The sequence below is a fragment of the Chelonoidis abingdonii genome, chromosome 2 (genome assembly GCF_003597395.2).
Source record: "Chelonoidis abingdonii isolate Lonesome George chromosome 2, CheloAbing_2.0, whole genome shotgun sequence".
Taxonomy (NCBI): Eukaryota; Metazoa; Chordata; order Testudines; family Testudinidae; genus Chelonoidis; species Chelonoidis abingdonii.
The window spans coordinates 13,419,190-13,442,607 of NC_133770.1; the positions used below are offsets into that span (position 1 = coordinate 13,419,190).

Genomic DNA, 23,418 nt, shown 5'->3' on the forward strand with positions numbered 1-23,418 from the left:
AATAGTTAACTGTGTTGTAACCAAACACAATTTGGGAGTCAGAGAATGACACCATCTCAGTGCTTTGGCGTATGAATGAAAAGAGAGAGTCAGCGAGCCACATTGTCCCCTGCGTTACTCTGTTCAACCCCAGTAACTTAACGGAGGGGAGAATTTGTCCCAAAGATTGTAAATACAGTAATGAACTGGCTGGTGCATGTGCATTCTTCTGCCATCTACTGGAGAGACTGAGAACTGGTCATCTGTGTGTCATAGATCTTATACTGATACCACACAGTTTGCTCTAACTCAAGTGGCAGTAGTCTGCGCTACAGAGCAGGAGGATCTACATTCTCTGCCTCCTGCTGCCTGGATGTTCTGAACACCAGTGGTGATGACGATAAAGCTCCCAGGTGTCTGGGTTTGTTAAAATGTACTAGCTCAGGTATTACTCGAAATAAGTGGGGGGTTAGCTCCAATACCCTGGTTAAATTGCATTCTGACTTCCCCTTGCAGTGTCTACTGGCTCTTGTATACCTGTTTGCTTCCTGCTTAAACTGTTCTGTAGTGTTGAGTGGTTGATTAGCTGTTGGGTCATACCCCAGAGGTGGCTGCATGTCACTGGTGGATTAAGTGAATCATCTGTCTATACACTGGGGAGCCTCTGGAATGAAAGACGTTTGATACATGGACATAATCATAAGCGTGCAAGACTTGGAGCTATTTTTTGTCCTAAAGAGAATCACAGCCCCCACTAGTATCTATGCTATTTCCCCCCTTTGGATCTGTGCCTCACCAAACTACAGTCCAAGCTTTGGTCCAGATCCTCAGCGGCTGTAAATTGGTGTAGCACCATTCTCTTTTATAGAGGTGTGGCGAGTTACACCCATTGAAGATCAGGTCCTATAGCTTTTAAAGTTACCCTGTCTGTTACCTGGGAATCACCTGTTTGTTTTACTCACGCACAAGAGGGTTGAGTTAGTGCAGAATGGGTGTGAGGGGGATTGCTGGGCTTTGCACACAGCAGAAGCTCCCATCTGCCCCGCCGCACAATACATGCTGTAAGCAGCATAACGGCTTGTAGGGAGGGCCACCGTTCTGCTCCAAACTCCGCCTTGTGCTTTTGTGGGTACGATCCCCAGCTCATGTTGTGCCTGGCATCTTGTCTGACCCTTTGGCCCTGTTCAGTGTGTGTGTGTAACATGGGGTCAAATCAGAGTGTGGGGCAGCATTTGATCTATCCTCATTTGAAATGACACCACAAGGTGCAAGGCCATGGGGAATCAAAGCCACAGTCTGTTGTTCGAATGGCTAAAGCCAGCAAACGTGTGCCCTGAATCCTGTTCTTATGGGTGAATCCACATTATAGGAGCCTCGCTGCCACTTGGCTTGGAGTTTTACCAGACGGGATAGTTATTGTACGCTTCATCTTTCTGTCCTTCAGTTCAACCAGCAGAATGACGGAGACTGACACGGGCCTCCCCACTATCGAGAGGAAGCCGGGGCTGCAGATATGGACCATAGAGGTACGGTGAGAGGAGCACATCCTTTGCAGATTGAGGGAGCCTGGGGGTGTTTTACAAGAAAGGGATGCTGTGAAGATTGCTTAGGTGAGAGAGGAAAGATGGTCTTGTAGTTAAAGACAAAGGAAAATTAGGAATCAGGAGACCAATTCTATTCCCAGCTTTACCCCACTCTGTGTGTAACATTCAGCAATGTGCGCGACAGCTCTGGGCCTCAGTTTCCCCATCTGTAAACTAGGAATAATACTGACTTGGGAAACAGGAATGTTGTGGGACTAAAGATGATTCTTTATTACAGTAGCATCCAGAGACTCCACTGCACTAAGTGCTGCACATACACTCTGTAATAGACAGTCCCCACCTTGTACAGCTTTCAATCTGAATAGACAAGACCAAGGGTTGGGGAAAGGAAGCGTCACTATTCCCACATCACAGCTGAAAAAAAGAGGATTTAAGTGACTTGCCCAAAGTCCCAAAGTGAGTCAGTGGCAGGAATGGGGACTGAGCCCAGCCCTTTGGAGACCTCAAGACTATCCTTCCTCTCCAGAGCAGATACTATTGTTCACAGAAGCACTGATGTGACTCTAGATATGCCTGAGCCCTGTCTGCACTAGTGGCTTAGCACTGGTACTGACGACCTGTTGCCAGCTGTGACGGTAAGATGGTGCTAGGGAGATGCTGCAGCTGGCAGGGAGGCCTGACCAAAGAAGTGGCCTTTGCATTCAGTTCTGAACATGGCTAGTGCCTGGCTCAGCCTGTTTTCCCCAGAAAGATGTTCCACATCTGGCCGCCTGCTGCTGAGCATGCCCCAAACAGGAGCCCAAGGAGCTGAGCAAAGACTGTCGTGTGACTCTCACTGGCAGGGACTGTGCAGTGTGACCTGCTTGGTGAAGATGTTGCCATTGGGAATGATCGAGAGTCATTGCGTTTCCCTGTTTGGTCACGTGGCATGGCATCACTTTGCAAGGGAGCTGTCATTAAAAGCAAGTTTGTTCCCCAGGGACATGCTGGTATGAGGAGAAACCAGTTGGGCCACCAGAAAAATGTCTGGCTTGAACTCCTGTGAGCTGCAGGCTCAGCACAGCCATAGAAAAGAGAGAGAGAGAGAGAGAGTGAGTGTGTGTGTGTGTGTGTGTGTGTGTAAAAGTAATGTTGGAAGGGGTTCTCAAGCTTGTAGTGCCCAGAGGCGGTGGGGGGTGTGTGCAAGAGGGGCAATTTGCCTTGGGCCCCACAGGGACCCCCATGAGAATATAGTATTCTATAATACTGCAACTTTTTTAATGGAAGGGGCCCCCAAAATTGCTTTGCTCCAGGCCCCCTGAATCCTCTGGGTGGCCCTGGTAGTACCCACCAAAGCTGCTTGTTAAACCCCCTCTCCCACCACCAAAACTGAAAGTAGGCCAGGCCTGTCCACTGACTCAAACGTTCCCATGCAAATGCTGGAAACTATCGACTCTTGCCTTGACCCTCAGATCACCCTGTCACCAAGCTGTGAGGTTCAAGAGGCAGCGTGGAGCAGGAGGTGTAACTAACGCTCTGAAGTATGTGCATGCACTGATCCCTCCGCTGCCTCACCCATCCTCACCCTTAGTACGCTCGTAATTCCCAGGCTACATACTGTGAGCAGGGGAGATCTGGATCAGAGAAATCAGAGATGGAAATGCCTATGAAATCATCCACTCCAACCACCACGCCCCCCTCCTCCCCTGCATCATTGTCCCTATAGTGCAGTTACTAGTTATTCATTCATTCGGCTTTAAAATGTGCCAAGCAATGAGGTCTCCACCACTTCCACGTGGAATATGTAGTGGCTCACATTGTCAGGCCCTCTCCTGGTATTCACCCCAGTCCTTCCTTCCTGAACTTCATTCCATTCCTTCTCGTTAGACACCCTTGTACTGCCCTGAATACATCACTTTCACCCTTCAGATACTCGTTGACGGGGCAACGAGTTATAGGGGCCCATGGTGCCCGTGCTCCAGGAATATTCAGGGCCCAAGGGCCCGGCTCCACCAATGTTCAAGGCCGGGTCTCTCCCCCAGCCCCCCTGCCATGTCCGCACGTCTCCCCCGAGTGTCTCCCAGCCCCACCTGCCACCCACGGGTGATTTAAAAGGGCCCCAGGGGCCCCCAGCCACCACCAACAGCAGCACAGCAGGGCTAAGGCGGCTTCCTGTCCACCCTCGCTCCACACCACTCCTGGAAGCGGCCGGCATGTCCCTCAAGGCCAGGGAGAGAGCGGGTTTCTCCGCACATTGCCCCCACCCTGAGCACTGACTCCATAGCTCCCATTGCCTGGGAACTGCAGCCAATGGGAGTTGTAGGGGTGGTGCCTGAAGGCAGCAGCACATGGAGACCCCCCCCCCCACTCCAGCCCGTCTGCTGGAACCACTGCCAAAGTGGTGTGCAGGTCATTTTCAGGACCCGCCCTAGATAAGCCCCGCACCCCTCACCCTCTCCCGCATCCTTGCCCCAGCCCACACCCAAACTGCCTCCCGCACCCCCTCCTGCATCCCAACCCCCTGCCCCCAGCACCCAAACTCCCTCCCAGAGCCTGACCCTTCACTCCTCCTACACCCAAACCCCCTTACTTGAGCCCACACCCTGCACCCACTCCTGCACCCCAACCCCCTGCCCCAGCCCAGAGCCTGCACCCCAAACCTCCTCCCTCACCCAAACTCCCTCCCAGAGCCTTAGGCAGGTGTGGGGGGCAGGGTGGGACTTGGACCCATTTTGGGTACCACCAAAAATTATACAAACCTGCTGCCCCTGCTCGTTGATCATTGTTTTGAACCCTGTATGGTTAATTGATTCATAGATCTTAAGACCAGTAGCAACCCATATGTTGCATCAACTTGTCTACAGGCCATAGAGTTTCATCCAGTGACCCCTGCACTGACCCCAGTAACTTGTGTTACTCTTCCAGAAGGGCATCCAGTCTTGCTGTGAAGACTCCAAGAGATGGAGAAACCAGACTCCCTTGGTAGCCTGGTCTAAGGGTGAATCACCCTAGCAGTTGTACAAATGTGCGCCTTCTTTCTAACTTGAGTTTGAGTCCCCTCTTGATTGTCTAGCACTGTGTTAATAAAAGGCCTGATATGGAACAAACCAAACCAGAACATTTGCCTGGGAAATTACAATAATATGCCCTTGTGTACATAGTGTGCAGTATGTACAGGGTACGCGGTCAATGTCTGCCTACACCCATAGCACACAGAAATCAAGCTAGCCCAGGACTGTGCTCTATAAATAGCAAGTGAGTCATAAACCACACATCATTGGTTTGAATTTCAGCCCAGTGAGTTTGTCCGGTTTCATATTCTTGTTCGAAGTGAACTGGAAAACTCAATGCAAACGTGAATGGAGCCCAGAAATCCATGCTGCCTGTTCTCTGCTCATCTGAGTGAGGGATCGCGACGGGGCTCTCGGCATGCAGCTTACTGACCTTTCAAATGCTAGTTCTCTGCCTCTGTGAAGCCTGCTGTCTCTTCGGTGTTAGCTAGGGTAGGGGCCAGGAATGCTCCCTTCTGGGCTGTCGCTGGCCCAAGAGGTCAAATGCAGCAGTCAAATCCTCTGGTAATGGTGAGCCTTGATGCTGCTCAGGCCAATAGCAGGGTTTGAACTCAAAGTCTTTCAGCAGTAAAAGCATGAGGCTCTGCCACTTGAGGATAGCTCAGTGGTTTGAGCACTGGCCTGCTAAAACCCAGGGTTATGAGTTCAATCCTTGAGGGGGCCATTTAGAAAACTAGGGTAAAAATCTATCTGGGGATTGGACCTGCTTTGAGCAGGGGGTTGGACTAGATGACCTCCTGAGGTCCCTTCCAACCCTGATATTCTATGATTTAAAGGACTAAGGGCCTGAGTCAAAGCCTGTTGAATCACATGGGATTTGGCCCAGGCTTGAAGCAGTAGGAGACTTTTACCTTTGCTGATAATCACAGAGAAGATGAGGTCTATACTGAGCATCAGGTTGCTTTGTTATTTATTCATTCCCCAGATGCCTCCCTGGGCTGGGCACTGGACAAACCAATAATGAGACAGTCCTTGTGCTAAATGACTTAGCAACAGCAACTCAGGGGCACAGTTGGGAATAGAACCCAGGTGTCCCAAATACAAGTCTAGCACTCATCCCACTAGACCACACTGCCCCAGAAGGGAAGTGGTGTACTTCAACAGAGGCTCAAAACAGATCTATTTTAAAGGTCCATTAAATCACAGAGGGAGAATTCAGCCTGTACTTTTGGGCTTTAGCTAAAACTGAGTTAAGTTAGCAGTTCATCTGTATTAATCCTTGAAAAAGGTAGGGGTGGATTTTCCCAGCGAGGGGACCTAACAGATTCGTTGGACTGTGCAGCAGTTGCTCTCTGATCGTATAGGGATGAGTGCTGTGTAAGAACTTAGAAACAGAGGCCAAGGCATGAGTCATAGAGGCCTCTCTCCCTCCAGTTCTCAGCTGAAGTCCTTTGGCCTGCTCTGCACGTTACAGACATGCTGTGAATAGAATCTCCAGCAGCTTTTGGCTAGCACTATGCAAAATCTTAGAGCCTAATATTTTTAAAGGGTGTTTTGTTGTCATGTGGTTTACCAGCCTGTGTCTGGAGCACAACTACTAGTCTGGAAGCAGCAAAGAATTATGTTTGACCTGCTGGGGTGTGTGTGTAGGTGGCTGGAGCTAGAAAGTCTCATATTTTCCAACAGAGTAGTTGTAATATGGCCTTTCTGTGAAGGAGAACTCAATGGCACAGACGGTAAACGGCAGAAAGACATGATGACTCTGGGAGCAAGACTCTTGGGTGCTTAGTGTGAAATCCTGGCTCCACTGAAGTCAATGGCAGAATTCCCCTTCATTTCAACGGGCCTGGATTTTGCATCTTTGCTGCTTCCCTCTTTTAAACCAGGCTTATGGCAATATACAGAGGAGAAGGACGATACTCCATTTGTTACCCCAGCAAACTCACTGCTGTGGCTTGTTCAGGCAGGTTTTTTTTTACTGTTGTTTCTCCGATTTCTTGCAGAAAATGAAAATGATTCCCATTCCCGAAAAGGCTTATGGGAGCTTTTTTGAAGGAGACTGTTACATCATATTATACGTAAGTAAGCCAAGCAGATGTCAGTATGTTTGGAAATGCTCTGCACTATTTCCTTAACCTCCCTTGGACTGGAGCTCAGGTCACTACTTTGTCTGATTCCAGCAGCACCATGGTAAAACGTCACTTATTCGCCATCCCATCAACAGCCTGATTTTAACGCCTGAAGTTGCATATTCAGTATAAGAAAGGCCAGAGAAGCAACAATGGAGGGAAATGCAGGAAAAAGGCAATCATCTCTGTTATGTCCCCTGGAAAATAACCCTCATACTCCGTGCTCCTGCGGACCATTCCCTCCAGGGATCGCTAAGGTGAAGGCCTATAGTTTGAAAATTGACTGACTGGATTTTGGGTGTGCCAAGGGTGCCCAGTTTTGAGTACCTTAATATGGACCTGGTTTTCAGGGGTCAGGTGATCAGCCCTTTCTTTGAGACTCGGGCCCCTCTAAGGTGTCTCAAGTTGGGCTTCTAGAAATTCAGGCAGCCAATAACACTGGTGGTTTTTGCAAAAGTTGGCCTTAGTGACTTGCCCAAAGTCTCTCACACAATCCGTAGCAGAGCTGGGAATAGAAGCTACGTCTCCCGCATCCTGTTCTGGGCTGTAACCACAGTATTGTGTAGTGGTAAGAAAACTGGAAGGGAAGTCAGGAGAGCTCACGAGTTCACTCAGAACTTGAGCCAGGCTCACTTGTGATTTGACCCAGGCTACCCCAAAGACTGAGGCACTTCTGAGAACCTAGGCTGAGCAGCTGGCTTGCAGCAGCAGAAGTGCCGTGCATTCCCAGGTGATATTCCAGGATAATGTGCTGTATTGGGGCTTCTTTAATGTCTCCCCAACTCTTCTTCATTTGCATAGGTCATTCCAGGTTCAGAGCATAGGCGCTGGAGCTAGGGGAGCTGGGGATGCTGCCGCACTCCCTGGCTTGAAGTGGTGTCCATCATACACAAGCTTTACAGTTTGGTTCAATTCTCTCAACACTCCCCTCTATACACATCTTTCCAGCACCCCTGGTTCAGGGGCCTCCTTAGGTTCACTTTTCCATTTGGCAGCTGTTCGGAGCAGTGCTCCAGAGTGCCCATTGCAAAGGGATGAAAGCATCTTCGATGGGCTTATCTCACTTCCTAAAGAGGGTGGGTGGGGGTGTAAATTCTCCCCTTCTGACATACCCCTGCAGCTCAGGTCTTCCACCCTCCATATTGGGGAATTGCTGGTAGACTCGCATGGTCAGTGGGCCATAAACCCACCCCTTCTCTGCCAAGGCCTTCCTACGTTGGGCTGGTACAGGGGGAGCTCAGGCAGAGCTGTGTTACCCCCAAATCCTGCCCTGCCTTCCTTATGGAGGGGAAGCAGAATTATTCCTTTGGTTTATACAGGGCTGGAGGAGGACTCAAATGGGCCTCTTCTCCCCACCCATCAGGCTGATGCAGCTGCACATGGACTTTTTTGGGGAGAGGAGTGTTTGTCACGCCAGCATTAGAAAAATCAGCTTGCTCATGCTGGGACATGTTTCACTTTCCAGTCCAGGCACTGCCTGAATACAGCCTGCCTGCTGCTCAGTGACTCATAGGGTGGCACCATTGGGATCTTTAACAAAAGGGAAGGCCTGCTGTGCCCTGCAGCTAGTCATATTTCTCAAGCAGATGCTTTATGAAAGCAAACAGCAAGGTTGGCTGAGTCTCAGGCACAGCTGTGTGTGCTCGGAAATGAAAGCACCCAGCTGCCATTGACTTGAATGGAAATTCTGCATGAGGATGTGATGACAGAACTTAACCCTTGGACAGGGTGAGGGAGGAAAGGTGGAGCTGTGTGGAAGAGTTTGTCTACCCTGCAGTGAGACACTAGTGGCTGGCCCATGCCATGTGATTCAGGCTAAGGGGCTCGGGCTAAAGGGTTGTTCAATGATATAGACGTTTGGGACTCTCTTACCTCGCAGGGTCCTAGAGCCAGGGCTCCAGCATAGGCCCGAATGTCTACACTGCAATTAAACAGCCTCTTAGCCTGAACCCCACAAGCCCAAGTCAGCAGGCACAGGCCAGCCGCAGGTTTTTAATTGCAGTATAGCCCTACACACGGACAGTAGACTAAGATTCAGGACTCGAGCTGGGCAGGAAATGGTTTTTTCCTCCGACAAAAGTTTTCCTGTTCTTCATGTGGACAAAGCTCTGTGATCCTGGGCAAGTCACTTAATCTCACTGTACTTCCAAGCATGATCACGCTATTACTTCCCTTTGTCTTGGGTATGGAGGTTGCAACAGTTTAGGTCCAGATTGTCTCTAGAGTAATGATGCTCTGAGCTGCTTGCAGGATTGCGCATTACATGGAGCGAATTCATTGCACATTAAGCAGCTATATTGAAAGAAATCAAGTTCTTCTTTGTTTGGGCTCTTAAACCGGTGCTCACCAACGTTATCTGAATGCTTCCCACAGAACAAAACAGATAAACAGAACTTAGCCTCAAACCATTTTATAAAATGAGTCTCTATTAGTTTTCCTTCACAGTGGATATTGGAGTTTATCAGTCTAGGTGATGAGAAATGCCCAGCACCATTCACAGAACACCTGCCTCCAGTGGGCTTGCCTTTTCTCTTTAGGCTATTTGGCATCACACAACAGGAATCACAATGGGAGGTGTATGGACCTCAAAAGCATGTGGAGCTAGACCTGTGTCTGAGAGTCAGCAGGGTTTCATGCACCATTTGTAGTCACTTTGTATTTATTGTGTGTATATAATATATATGTGTATAGAAGCATAGAAGATTAGGGTTGGACCTCCTCCACTGCAACTTGAGACCATTGCTCCTTGTTCTGTCATCTGCCACCACTGAGAACAGCCTAACTCCATCCTCTTTGGAACCCCCCTTCAGGTAGTTGAAGGCTGCTACCAAATCCCCCCTCACTCTTCTCTTCTGCAGAAACATTGAGCCCAATGATCTATATTGCATACAAAAAATGCATTCAGTGAATCTTATTTAGGCTGCAAAATCAATCACCCAAAATTTAGGAAATGCCAGATTTACAGATGCCCTTGCAACCATCAGTCTGCCACCTTGTACTCGATAAGCCGGGGATCCTGTGGGAAAAACAGCATGTGATCATGTAATCAAAGAGTGTATCCTCATAATGCACATGTGTGAGAGAGTTTTGGCCAGGGATCGGACAGCATGTAGGACCATTCATTAAATAACCAATAGAACACTCACCAAATATGAGAGTAAGGGCATCTCGCACGCTGTGGCCCTCAGGCCCTGATCTGGGAAAGGTGGGTCTAGTGGTTAGTGTTAGTCTGGGGCATGGGAAACCTGGGATCAAGGCACTGTTCTGCCACAGGCTTCCTGTGTGAATGCAGGCAAGTCGCTTAGTCTGTGCCTCCATGAACTGGGGGTAATAGCACCTCCCTTCCTAGCAGGAGTGTTGAGAACAAAGACATTGAAGGTTTTGAGGTGCTCTGTTACTATGGTAATGGGGCCATATATGTACCTGAGACATAGCAATTGCTCAAAAGGTAGGTATGTGCTTAAGTCCCATTAAATGCTTTCCTGAATCAGGGCCTCCCAGCGTACTTTATGGCTCAAATCCTGCTCCTATTGAAATCACTGGCAAAATTCCCAGGAGCTTCTGTGCCACAGGGCTTGGCCCTAGAAGGACAGCTTGACCTCAGGTAGGTTTTCGCATGCAGAATATTAAGGGTAAATCCTGTTTCCCTTGCTCAGGGTAACGTTCACTGCCTGCATGGGAGTTTTGCCTGAGTAATGGCTCCGCGAGCTGGCTCTCTAGTTTATACTGTGTCTCCTTTGCCAGAGGTATTATTCACAAGATACCAAACACATTTTCAAGCTGGCCTGGTTCCTGGATTGCAGGTCTAAGCAGATCTGCATGGTTCCACTGTGTGAACCGTCCCAGTGCAACAAATCTCACCCTGACCACCTCTTTTTACTGCTTTTGTCTTTCCAAGAACAAGAAGACCTCAAACGGCTTCATCACGGACCTGCACTACTGGATCGGGAAGGACTCATCTCAGGATGAACAGGGCGCTGCGGCCTTCTACATCACGCAAATCGACGACATGCTTGGGGGAAGCCCAGTGCAACATCGAGAAGTGGAGGGACATGAATCCGAGGCCTTCAAAAGCTACTTCAAAAGTGGCATTATGTGAGTGGAAATAATTGGAGCCTGCCAGGCTGGCCCAAGCACTCAGACTAGGCTGCAGGTCTGGTCAAAAACATTATTATTTTTTAAATTTTCCCTGTTATTTTCCCAAATTTTCAAACAATTTCATCACAATTTTAAAATCTTAAAATTGTTGACCCAGCTTCATAGTTGGTCAAAATAGGGGGAAATTTTCATGAACTCCTTCCTCAAATTTTTCTCCCCAGTTTTTTTATTTTGGAATGGGAAACATTTCACCCATCTCTACTAAATCCTTTGAATCTTTACAGTACATGCAGGGTAAAAACTGGATGGGCCAAAACCTCCTTTTCATTAAACCCCAAGCAAGTCTGAGTCTCACTTCGGGTAACCAGGACACATAGTTAGGACCTTCATAAAACAAACTCTGCACAGGACATGACTCTAATCTCACATAGGCAGTATTCAGCAGTGACTCCAATGGAGTCAATCTGTCTATTTTAGGCTCTTACGTGACCTCCATTACCAGAGTATATGAATGCTTTACAGCCTCAAATGTATTTAGACCACTGGACCAGCCTTTCTCTCCGAGACTGCCTCATACCTTGTATAGTTATTCATACCTGTGCAAAGCCAGGCTAAAATGCTATGAAACCTGAATCCCCCCTCACATTGCTGATAGCATTTTGCACCCATTTTATTAACTATTATTAAATTTGTGGACCAAGTTGAAATATTATGTTACTGGTGTGTTACCAACTGGGCTAGAACTATTATAAAATCCCCAAGCTACATCTTTTCTTTCCAACCCAGGCATGCACATTTCTGAGACTTAGCTCAAGGCTTGATACGTGCATGTGAGGTGTTAGATTGTGCAAAATGCATGGTGATCGTGAGAGGGTGCTGCCCATCCCACTCCTTGCTGGTGCACCCCACAAGCCGGGAAAACAGCTCAGGAATTGGGATGTGTCTGTGTCTTCATCATAAAGTTGTGTTGGAAGGAACTAATGACATTATGCCTTGTGACAAAGGTGTGGGGCAAGGGTACCCCAGTGTCACGAGGCATCACACTCCCCACGGTGCCTGGCCTGAGCCAGGGAAGCTAATGGTTCAACCAGCGGACCAAACTCGGTGATGAATCCTGGTCACGTGCCAACTGAGGCACGTTGTGCATACGCTAAGAAGAAGCAGCGAGAGGCAGTCGTCAACAAAATAAGAATGGCCATACTGGGTCAGACCAATGGTCCACCTAGCCCAATAGTCTGTCTTCCGACAATGGCCAGTGCCAGATGCTTCAAAGAGAATGAACAGAACAGGGCAGTTATCAAGTGATCCATCGACTGTCGTCCAGTCCCAGCCTCCGGCAGTTGGTGTATATCAGCAACCTGAATCCACTAGTTTCTGGCAACACAAGACTTCCCTCCAGGCCTCTCTCTCTCAGTACAGGTTAGCGGTATGCACACATCAATATCCAAGTTATCTGAGCATCCTGCTGGAATGCTCAGCCCCTGTTCCATGGAGCACTCATGGAAGTCTCAGATTTGCTACTCCCAGAGGAATAGTACATATAAGAACATAAGAATGGTCCTACTGGGTCAGACCAAAGATCCATCTAGCCCAGTATCCTGTCTTTCAACAGTGGCCAGTGCTAGGTGCCCCAGAAGGAATGAACAGAACAGGTGCTCATCAAGTGATCCATCTCCTGTCACCCATTCCCAGCTTCTGGCAAACAGAGGCTAGGGACACCATCCCTGCCCAGCTTGCAAGATTCAACTCAGCATCACCATTTACTTAACACACAGCTCTATATATACTGATAAACTTTTCAAAGAACAGAGATTCAAGTGGTAGAAAGTAAGAATATTGGAAACAAATGGTTGCCCAGAGAAAAATCATAACATGCTTTCCAGAGCCTAAAGTGAACTCAAAAGACATCCCTGTCTCTTACAGGGTAGCTTCCCCTAATTCCTTTCCCCAGCATTTTCAACCAATTTTACTGCGGTGCTTTCTCATAAGATCACGTTTGCTTGTCATCACAGATTGAAGGAATAACTGGGGAGGGAGGGTTCATCTGCATCCCCAGATCGAGTTTCAAAAGTTCATTGTCTTTCTTCAAAACAGGATAAACTCCGGCTGGGTTTGTTTTTTCCTGCAACCTCTGTAATCTATTGATTAGAATTTTGCTCAGACTGTAAATGGATGTGAACTGCACAATATTTAATTTACATGTAAACAGACAGAGAAACATCTCTTGCCTGAAAAAACGCCAACTGCTTTTCACCTTTCTGGTGACCAGTCCCTTTGTCACATAATTATCAGTATATATACGTAACTGCTTACCCAACGTCCATACATACATCTCACAATGGTTATGATGACCAGCGTGACATGGGGTTTAATTGGAAACCTTACATGACATTCTTCTAATGAAAACCAGAGGATCCTACATGCCCTTAGCATTCAGTGGTTCTTGGGTCACAGTAGGACCTGCAGTCAAACATTGTGATCCACATGTCCCACAGCACAAGCACAAATAGCTTACATCGGAGAGCAGGGTGACATCCTGAGTCCCTGCAGAATGTTGTTTTAATTAGGGGTGGTCAAAATTTTTCCATCAAAACTGTTTTTTGATGGAAGATTAGATTTTTTAATACAATGGTTTCTATTTTCAAAAAGTGTCTGGGGAAAATTTTGCTTTTTCATGAAAAAACTGTGCACCTGGGGACTGAAATATTTCAATTCCGAAATGCCTCTGCAGTGACACATGGGAGAGACACTTCAAGTGATCACAATCCCATTCTCCTCTATGGGCCAGGTTCGCCATATGGACTCCACCTCCCATGATGCACCACAGCCACGTGAGGCCTATGATGCAAGAGGGAAGATCATGGTGCATCATAGGAGATGTAATCTGACCAGAGAACCCGGCCTACTGAGGAGAATGAGAGCATGAGGAGCACAAACTACAACTCCTCTGAGGCATTGTGGCAGCATTTTCAAACACAAACTTCTGGATAGTTCGGATTTTGATTTTTTTTTGCTAAAAACTTAACATTTTCCTGTAAAAAAACCCCCTCATTTTCTTACCTGCTCTAATTTTAACCCTCGATTCCCTGTTATGCAACAGCTACAAGAAGGGAGGAGTCGCTTCAGGATTCAGGCATGTGGAGACCAATATGTACAACATCAGACGCCTCCTTCATGTCAAGGGGAAGAAGCATGTGTCAGCCACAGAGGTAAGGGCAGAAGCGCTTGATTCGTATTAGTCACTCATGGTGAGTTTCATAGGAGCAATACTGTCGGTCAACGGTCTGGCATACCATATGGCTTTCCGGTGGGAAAAAATCTGGGTCAGATTCTGGCCTCACTTCGGTTTTATACCCATGTAACTCAATAGGACCAAATCCTCAATTGGTGTAAATCACCCTGATTCCAATGAAGCCTATGGCGCTACATCAGTTTGAACCAGCTGACCATCTGGGCCATAGATTTCAGTAGACTTGCGCCTTACATCGGTGTGAGATCCAAATCAAGCCCTCTGAGCAATGGCTGCAAACACAGAGCCTGATTCTCGTCGTCTTTACACCAGTGTCACTCAATGTTGAAGACAACGGAGTGACACTGGTATAAGTGGAAGCTGAATCAGACTTGCAGTCCTTCTAGCTGAAGTCATGGATTTCTTACACAATTAAAACTGAAACAACTATGAACTTGATTTTGTAGCAGCCTTGTCGTTTGAAGCTGGAGAAAAAATGGTTCTGGTTTGTATATGCATTTCCCTAGGGCCTGCTGCAGGTGGCTGTAATAATAATTATTACATATGATGATATCATGTATAATTATATCTGATTAACATATTATTCAATAATATGTATTTTTAAGACCTCATTGGATCGCCAAGACATGCACATGTCTAAGCTGACTCGCCACCATGTGCATGCTGACCTCCCAGCTGTTCCTTTCTCCCCCACTCAGTGCTATATTAGGCCCGATCCTTCAGGACTTGCACACATGCTTACCCTTATGCTGTGTAGAGTCTCGTTGGCTTCATCAGTGCCAACTCACAGTACAGCAGAGCTTCTGACCCTGCTTTATGCAGGATCGAGACCTTGGCTTGCATTGTGATACACCTTAAGATAGATGGAGCCGGACAGCAGGGGGCCTAGGGAGAGGTGCTATAGAACACCCCATGCTCTGTTATGCGAGGCAGCTGGGACTGCGCAGCTGATTAAAGGATCTTTTCAAGCCCAGCATTGCAACTCATCCTGTGAAGCACATGGAGCTGGGGCACTGTGCTCTTTCTTAGTTCCGAATTTTTCCATGGTAGTGCTGGTGGGGAATCCATTTTCCGATCACTCTTCTTACTGATGTTATCGCAGTTTAGAAAATCCTGCTTACAGAATACACCATTCAGTAACTTACAGTGGGTTTTGCCTATCCGAGAGAGGAGAGCAAGCCGGATAGGAATCAGCAGTGTGGCCCTTCGTGTGCAACGAAGGACTTAATGAGGCATATTTGGCTGGGCTTGTCGGAAGCTTGCCAGCAGATCGAGGGAAGAGTTATTCCCCTTCTATTCAGCATGGTGTGAGCCACATCTCGTGAGATTTGTCGGAAAAGTCTGAAGACCAGTGGAAGCGACAAAATAGCTTAGGGCTGGGACATGATTCAAGAGAGCGAGCGGAACTGAGTCTGATTTAGTCTGTGAGAGAGCAGAGTGAGACGGCGAATATTGATAGCAGTTTCCATACTGAAAGGGGGTTCCAAAGAGGATGGAGCTAGGCTGTTCTCAGTGGTGGCAGATGACAGAACAAGGAGCAATGGTCTCAAGTTCCAGTGGGGGAGGTCTAGGTTGGATGTTAGGAAAAACTATTTCATTAGGAGGGTTGTGAAGCACTGGAAGGGGTTACCTAGGGAGGTGGAGAAATCTCCATGCTTAGAGATTTTTAAGGCCTGGCTTGACACAGCTCTGGCTGGGATGATTTAGTTGGGGTTGGTCCTGCTTTGAGCATGGGGTTGGACTAGATACCTCCTGAGGTCTCTTCCAACTCTAATCTTCTATGATTCTAAGCTGTTGGCCGATAGACCCAGCCAATCATTTATTCCTATGCAATGTCTTTTTCAGAGGTTATTGCTGTTACCAGAAAACTAGAAGTTTTAAAAGAAGAACCAGGAGATCTGCACACGGGAGTGCACACACATTCTTCCTTGAATTTTAAAAAATGCCTGGTGTTCCTATCTGTTCAAACAGGATAATAAATGATAAATCCCTGATCATGTTATGGATAGTTTAATGATTTTTCAGAGAAAAATAAGCATGTTGTTAATATCAGAATGTTGTTCCTTCCCCAGAAGCCGGTTTACCTTGGTGATCATTGTTGCCCTGTAACATGCACTGTTTCATTATCTCGTGACAGGTGGAGCTTTCATGGGACAGCTTCAATAAGGACGATGTGTTTCTGTTGGACCTGGGGAAAGTGCTGATCCAGTGGAATGGTCCCGACTGCAACATTGCGGAGAAATCCAGGGTCAGTGCGGAAAATGTCGTTGGATTTATTTGGGGCATTTTGAAAGCCTGAAAAATGAAGAGAAATATGACCGATGATGATTGCAAAATAGCAGCCTCCCGAGAACAAACGAGTGATACACTGATGAGTAGTTAAAACCCTGTCAGAGGGCTATATTCCCATTATCGACTGCTACAGGAGAGAAAGAATCATGTTGCAGTTATAGCATGGGACAGGTTCAGGGGATGTAGGTTCAGTTCCTGGCTCTGCTGCAGATTCTCTGTGTGGCCTTGGGCAAATCCCTTAGCCTCTCTATACATCATTTAGGTGTATGTGACCTAGCGCTTAAAATGTCAGGAACTTTATGTACACTAGAGATCTCAGGAGTGGGGAAATTTGTTTTAAAAATAGGTACTGTGGAGTCGTGCAAAGTGACAGAAGAAAAAGTAGCAGAAGAAAAGCAGAAGTAGAAATAAGAATATCAAGTTCTTATGTATCAGCTTTCCTCCATAGATCTCAAAATATTTTACAAAGGTATCATTATCGCCATTTTACAGATTGGGAAACTGAGGCACAGAGCGGTAATGTGACATGGCCATGATCATCCTGCAGGACCATGGCAGTGTTAGGGAGGACTAAGTTCTATTCCTGAGTTCCTATCCGGCATTCTATCCCACTGGACCACACACTGCGTCTCTGTGGTTGTCAGGACCAATGCCATGGAAGGCCATCAAAAACCAGGAGGGTTTATGGTATGAACCAAGTTCTGGGGGCATAGGGGAGGTGCCTGAAGTTGTGGGTGAACTCATGGCACCCCTTTATATGTATGAAAAGGCAGGCGGCATCTTTATGGATGTTGTGGCACCCGGAGAGCTGGGCCTTGGGGACACCAGGGAGAAGGTAGCAGCATGGCTAGGATAAGGTGAGCAGCTGATGCTTTCAGCAGAGGTGGAAAGGAGGCAGAAGGGACTGAAGAGCAGATTTCCAGGCATGAGAAATGTGGCAGCAGGAGGAGGGTTTGCAGTGAGAGATGATGTCCAGATTTCCTTTGATGCTAGAATTCCAAGGCTGCTTGAAAATGTTCTGTCTAAACTGTTTTTCAATAGAAAATTGGGTTTTCAACTTAATAGCTTTTTTCACAAAAAAAAAATGTCTTTCTACAGAAAATTTACAGATTTGGTTAAATACCGAAACATTTCAATTTGGAAACACTGCCATGGTGCATCATGGGAGTTGTAATTTGGGTGCCTTGTGCCCCCATTCTCCTCTATGGACCGGATTGCCCAGCCAGACTGCATTGACCAAGATAATAAATTGGACTGAAATGTCCTGTGTGAGCACTGAAAGTCAGTCCTGACCCGGCACCTCCAGAGGTGAAAGGCGAGTCTTTTCATTGGCTAAATCAGGGGCCTTATCTCTTACAGGGACTGGCTCTGGCTCGTAGCATCAGGGATGACGAGAGAGGCGGCCGTGCCCAGATTGGCATAATTGACAATGAGAAGGACTCACCAGACCTCATGCAGATCATGAACACAGTGCTCGGGGAGAGACGTGGGGCGCTCGGGGTCGGCATACCCGATGAGAAAGCCGATGAGCTTCAGAAAGCAAATGTCCGGCTCTACCAGTAAGTCTGGGCTAGGCCTCCAAGCCCTGGGAATGAGTGTTTGTCCCCCAAGAGGAAAATCCCTTCTCCCCGAGCCCCCTGTGAATCTTTCTCTGCCCATTGCATCCTCTAGTGTCTACGAAAAGGACAACAACTTGGTGGTGCAGGAGATAGCCACCCGGCCCCTCACACAAGATCTCCTCCAGCACGAGGTGAGGTGCGGGGAAATGGGGGTGGGGGATGCTAAGGTTGGAAGCTCTTTGTGATGAGAACTGTCACTTCTTGTCCCCTGCCTGCACAGCACCTGCACAGTGATACCTGAATCCTTGCCTGAGGCCTGTAAGTGAAATGATCAAACAAGTAATAACGAAGGCAGAATACGGCAGTTAAGTGCCTAACTACCTTTGAGGTTCTGGGCCTTAAAGACCTTCCATATCTCAAACTATCAGGTGCCTTTTTAAAGGGAATCACCGGTGGTCTGAGGTCTGCTTTTGGTGGTTGATGGGTGAAGGTGGATTGAAGCTGCTATGAGAGAAGGTGACCTGCCCGCCCTCACAGCCCAAGGACATGTGACCTTGGCAGTCACTAAAGGAGCAGTTAAGTGTCTCAAGGCACTGTCAGAGCAGAGATGGTTAATAGCTCATGTTCGTATACATGAGGGAGGATCTGGCTAAAATATGATAGTGAATTTGTCCCCACTAATTTCTTCAAACAAACCAGCCTGCAAGATGTGGGGGTTACCATGAGGGAAACCAATGTCTGTTGGCTGCCACCAACCTCTCTGACTAACCAGGGTTCTTGTCTCCCTTCCTCCCTCAGTTTCTAACAGTAGAAGCGTAAAGTGTTATCGAGGGTGGATTAGTGCACGTCACCTCTGAGTAGAAATGATAAATAGTGCTTAATTTGTAATGAAAGAGGTGCTGGGGCTCAAGCAATTTTTTACTTTCATAACTGATGCAGCAAGCCCAGAGGTGCCAGGGCTATGAACTGCCAAGCCCAGAGCTGCCAGGGCTATGAACTGCCAAACCTAGAGACGCCGGGGCTTAGCCTTGACAAGCCGTGGCACAAATTAAGCACTGATGAAAAGGTTCTGCTTTCTTCTGGGTTGTTTCTCTTTTCCTTTAAAAACAAGCAGCTCAGTTCTCCATCACTGGCCATGTCTACACTACGGGATAATATCGAATTAGCTAAAATCGGTTTTATAAAACTGATATGATAAATTCGATTTCATGCGGCCACACTAGGCACAGTAATTCGGCATTGTGCGTCCATGGTCCGAGGCTAACGTCAATTTCTGAAGCCCTGTGGAAGCGTTTTTGGCCCAAAACATTTTGGTGGGGGGTAAGCCCCCTCTTTCCATAAAAAAAAGCTACCCAAAATAAAGTTTCCCCGCAAGTCCTCCCCCGCCCCCCTTGGAATTCCTGGGGGTTTTTTTTTGAATCCAAATAAATTGGGGGGGTCCCCCCGCCGGCGTTTTGGGGTTTCTGGGTTTTTAAAAATGTTCCCGGTTTTTCAATAGGTCCCCCCCCCCAATCCCCCCCCTGTTCCTCCCCCCCCTCCCGGGAAAAAAAAAAAAACTTTCAAGCTTGAAAAACCAATTCCCCTTCCGCGCCCGTTTTTTTTTTCCCTGGGAAAAATTGGGCCCCCCTGGGCCCCAAAGACCCGCCAAGAGCAAAACGGCCAAAAAAAAACCCATTGGGAGGGCCCCGTTTCAGGCCCCCTTTTTTTTTTTTCCGGCACCGTAATGTTTTTTGTTTAACTGGATGCCCCCCCCGCGGAAGGGAAGGGGAGAGGGGGGCCCCCCACGATACCCTTCCCCCCGCTAAACAAAGAGCAGCCAAAAAAAAAAAGCCTCCCCAAAATTTCCCAACCTTGCTTTTTGGCAATGGAAAATAGCAGAAGAATTTGGGGTTTTTTTACCGGTTTTTTGTTTTTTTTCCCTGGGTGCTTTTGTTCTTATTCCCCCCCCGGAAAAGAAAAACCCTGGCAAAATTGAAAAAAGAAAAATTGAACAAAGGTTAATCTTCTTCCTCCTCCTCTGGTGTAAAACTGTTTCCGCCTTGGCTTATCAAATGAGGGTCCCCCCCTGGCCCCTGGGAAAAAAAAAATCGGGCCGGGGGCCGCAAAAAAATGGGGCAAAGCAAAAATGGGGGATTTGAGGGGGGACTTCCACTTGGGGAAAAAAAACCTCGAGTTCCCCAACCCTCCCCCTTAAATGGGTTTTCCCCTTAAAAAAATAAATCCCCCCCCAAAAACTCCCCTGCCTAAAAAGAATAGGGGGCCAAAAAAAAAAAGTGTTAAAATTTAAAAGAGGAAAAATCCAGTGGGGGGGTAAAACATCAGAAAAGAAGCCACAGCTTTTGCCCTTTTCCATGGGGGGTCCCAGTAAAATAATTTCACAAGGGGGGGTGGGGCCCCTGCCACAAACCCCTCACGCATTTTTTGCTTTCCCCTCCCCCCTCCCCCCCAAACCTTCCTGGGCCCTAAACCGTGGGCCCCCAGTTGTAATCTTCCCCCCCCATTTTGGTTTGCCATGGGGGAAAGTTATAAGAAAAAAAAAAATGCAGGGCATTAAGAAAAACAGAGAAAACCCCTTGGGGTTTAAAAAAGTTGGGAAAAAAAAAAAAAAAGGGGGAAGGGGCCCAGCCTCCCGGGGGCCTAATTTGAAACCAAAAGTTCCCCAGGCAGTAATGGAAAAATCCCTTTTTTTCCCCTTCACAACAGGGAAAAGGGGAGGGGGGGCTTGAAATTTTGAAAAAAAGCCTCCAGGCCCCCCAAGTTGCCCCCCTTTTTTTTATAAAACATGAAAAAAAGGACCAGTTTTGTAAACCAAAAGCCTGTTTGTAACACCCATCCCTTACTGGGAGTAAACTTGGGAGTTCCCCAAATTTTCCCCCATTTCCCCCCAGGGCCACCCCCCGGCCCAGCCTCAACCGGGGAGGCCCAAGCCCCCCCAAGGACCATAAAGCACTCACGTGGGGCTGAAAAAAAAATGGGTGAAAACCCCCGACCCGGGGATAAAAAAAAAAATCGTGTTCCCCAATAATTGGTTTTTTAAACCTCCCTTACCAAACCCGGGGGAGGGGGAAAGAGGAAGCGGGAAAAAGTTTACTTTGGGGGGCCTCCCCTTTTTTTCAAAAAAAACCTTTGCCTTTGCCAAAAGCAAATATCCCCGCGGTCCTGCCCAGCCAGCAAAAAATTCCAGTCAACAACAAAAATAGGGGGGGGTGGTTTGGAAAAAACCAAAAATTGAAAGAAAAGTTCCAAGAAAATTGATTTTGCTTTCCCCCTTTCCCTTTTCCAAACCCGGTTTGGGGGGTTTTTTTGGGGAGGGGGGGGAAAAAAAAAACTGAGGAGCCCCCTTTTAATTCCCCCCCCCCCCGACAACCACGGCCAAGAACCCACTTGTTTTGTTTGGGAAAAACCTAAAACCACGAAACAAAATTTGGGGGAAAAGCTCCAGCCAAGGAATGCAATAACTTTTTTTTCCAAAACAAAAAGATGGCCCCTTTGGTTTTGGGGAAAAAAAAAACCCTTGGGTTGTGAATAGCTTGGGAGTCTTTTAAGTTACCCCCCCCTCCCATCCATGAGTTTTGTTCCCCAAATTTGAAAAAGTTTTCCCCTTCTTTGGCCCCCTCCCCATTTTCCCATTGGTTTTAAAAAACCGCCTTGTCAAAGAGAGCCAAGCCGCCTTGGTTTTGGGGGTCTCCTGGGACAAATTTTTTTTTTTTTTTTTTTTCATAACGCTTTTTGGGGCATTTTTCCGTTTGGGTTCTTTGTTTATAACCGGGAAGCCCCCCCCCCTCCCCCTTGATAACAAAGAAAAAAAAAATTTTTGTTCCTCCCCTCCATACACAAGTTGGGAAAAAATTCAAGAAAATTCTTAGTTAATCTTTCTTCCCCGTTACCGGGTTCCAAATGGGCCCTTGGGAAAGGCCTTTCCCCCCTTTTTTTCCTTTTTTTTTTTGGGAATTTTGGGGAAAAGAAAACTGCCCAAAATCGCTACCCCCCGTTGGCCTGAAAAAAATCCAGAAAAGCACCCTCCTTACCCGCCCCTTGGGCCCCAAAAAACAGAAAAAACTGGTTAAATTTTTCAAAAAAAAAGTTTTTTTCGCCCGCGGAGGCCTTTTTTTGTCCTGTTTTTTTACCTGCTTGCCGCCCCCTTGGCAAATTATCCGAGTTTTCCCCAAAATAATTTTTGGCCCTTGGTCCCCAGAAAAGCGGGCAGAGCTCCACGCTGGGCAAACAGGAAATGTAATTCAAAAGTTCGCGGGGCTTTTCCTGTTTACCTGCCCGCTGCATCTGAGTTCAGATTGCTGTCCAGAGCGGTCAGTGGTGCACTGTGGGATACCGCCCGGAGGCCAATAACGTCGATTTCCGTCCACACTAACCGTAATCCGAGATGTTAATATCGAATTTAGCGCTACTCCTCTCGTCGGGGTGGAGTACAGAAATTGATTTAAATAGCCCTTTATATTGATATAAAGGGTGTTGTAGTGTGGACGGGTACAGCGTTAAATCGATTTAACACTCTTTAAATCAATTTAAACGCGTAGTGTAGACCAGGCCACTGTTACCTGGTAGGGTGCCAGGATGCAGTTGGACTGTCAGGGATTTGAGGTAGAGTCACATGGACTAGTTCTGATCTGGCACCAGGGCCGGCTCCAGCTTTTTTGCCGCCCCAAGAGGCAAAGAAGGAAAAAAAAGATAAAGCCGCGATCGGCAGCACTTCGGCAGCAGCTCCATTGCGCCGCTTCATTTTTCGGCGGCAATTCAGTGGCGGGTCCTTCCCTCCAAGAGGGAGTGAGGGACCTGCTGCCGAATTGCTGCCGAAGACCCTGGCGTGCTGCCCCTTTACATTGGCCGCCCCAAGCACCTGCTTCCTGCTCTTGTGGCTGGAGCCTGGTTCTGATGTTGCACTGCTTTTACACCAGTGTACTCCTCTGGCTTCAGGGAGTGACTCCAGACCTACACTGGTGCAAGACAGATCTAAGTCAGGCATTGCTTCATACTCCTATAGCTCCCAGCGGGCACTCTACAATCAATACCACTCATTAATCTAGCGCTGAGGGCTGAACTTTCAGGGCCTGCATTTCTAGTCTCTCTCACCCCATGGTTTTGGGAACTGACGGATTGGTTGATGCAAAGTGCAAAGGACTCATTACTGGGTTTGGAACAAGTGTCAGATACTCCAGTGATCCATTTGAGCTGAGTCTAGTGCAGAAAACATTGTACTCATTTTCCAGGAATAGTGCAGCTGCCTATACCAGCTCTTTCACAGCTGCTAGCAACCGTGCACATGAACCACTGCTAGGAAAGTGGCACAACATTTTCTAGTCTAGACATGAGTGGAGGTGACACTTTTTGGATAAGGGGAGAAACCTGGCCCCAGCAGGGTTTTTGATCTATCTGTTTCCTTTGCTTCACTTCAGGACTGTCACATTTTAGACCAAGGTGGTTTTAAGATCTATGTTTGGAGAGGAAAAGACTCCAGCAAGGAGGAAAAGAAAGCAGCATTCAGCCGAGCTGTGGTGAGTCCTGTATTTAAAACAATCTGCTAGGGGAAGTAACTGAGAACTATCCTGGACATTGCTGATC

General features: G+C 47.5%; 1 protein-coding gene across 1 annotated transcript in view; it reads left to right on the forward strand.

The window, feature by feature from the left end:
• VILL (villin like) overlaps window positions 1-23,418 on the forward strand; it is a 53,360-nt gene that overhangs the window by 11,174 nt on the left and 18,768 nt on the right. Inside the window, exons 2-9 of the mRNA XM_032794639.1 lie at window positions 1,424-1,505; window positions 6,517-6,591; window positions 10,541-10,737; window positions 13,841-13,949; window positions 16,128-16,238; window positions 17,642-17,841; window positions 17,954-18,032; window positions 23,253-23,351. Coding sequence (XP_032650530.1) covers window positions 1,437-1,505; window positions 6,517-6,591; window positions 10,541-10,737; window positions 13,841-13,949; window positions 16,128-16,238; window positions 17,642-17,841; window positions 17,954-18,032; window positions 23,253-23,351 — 939 coding nt within the window. The 5' untranslated portion in view covers window positions 1,424-1,436. The remainder of the gene's footprint in view (window positions 1-1,423; window positions 1,506-6,516; window positions 6,592-10,540; window positions 10,738-13,840; window positions 13,950-16,127; window positions 16,239-17,641; window positions 17,842-17,953; window positions 18,033-23,252; window positions 23,352-23,418) is intronic.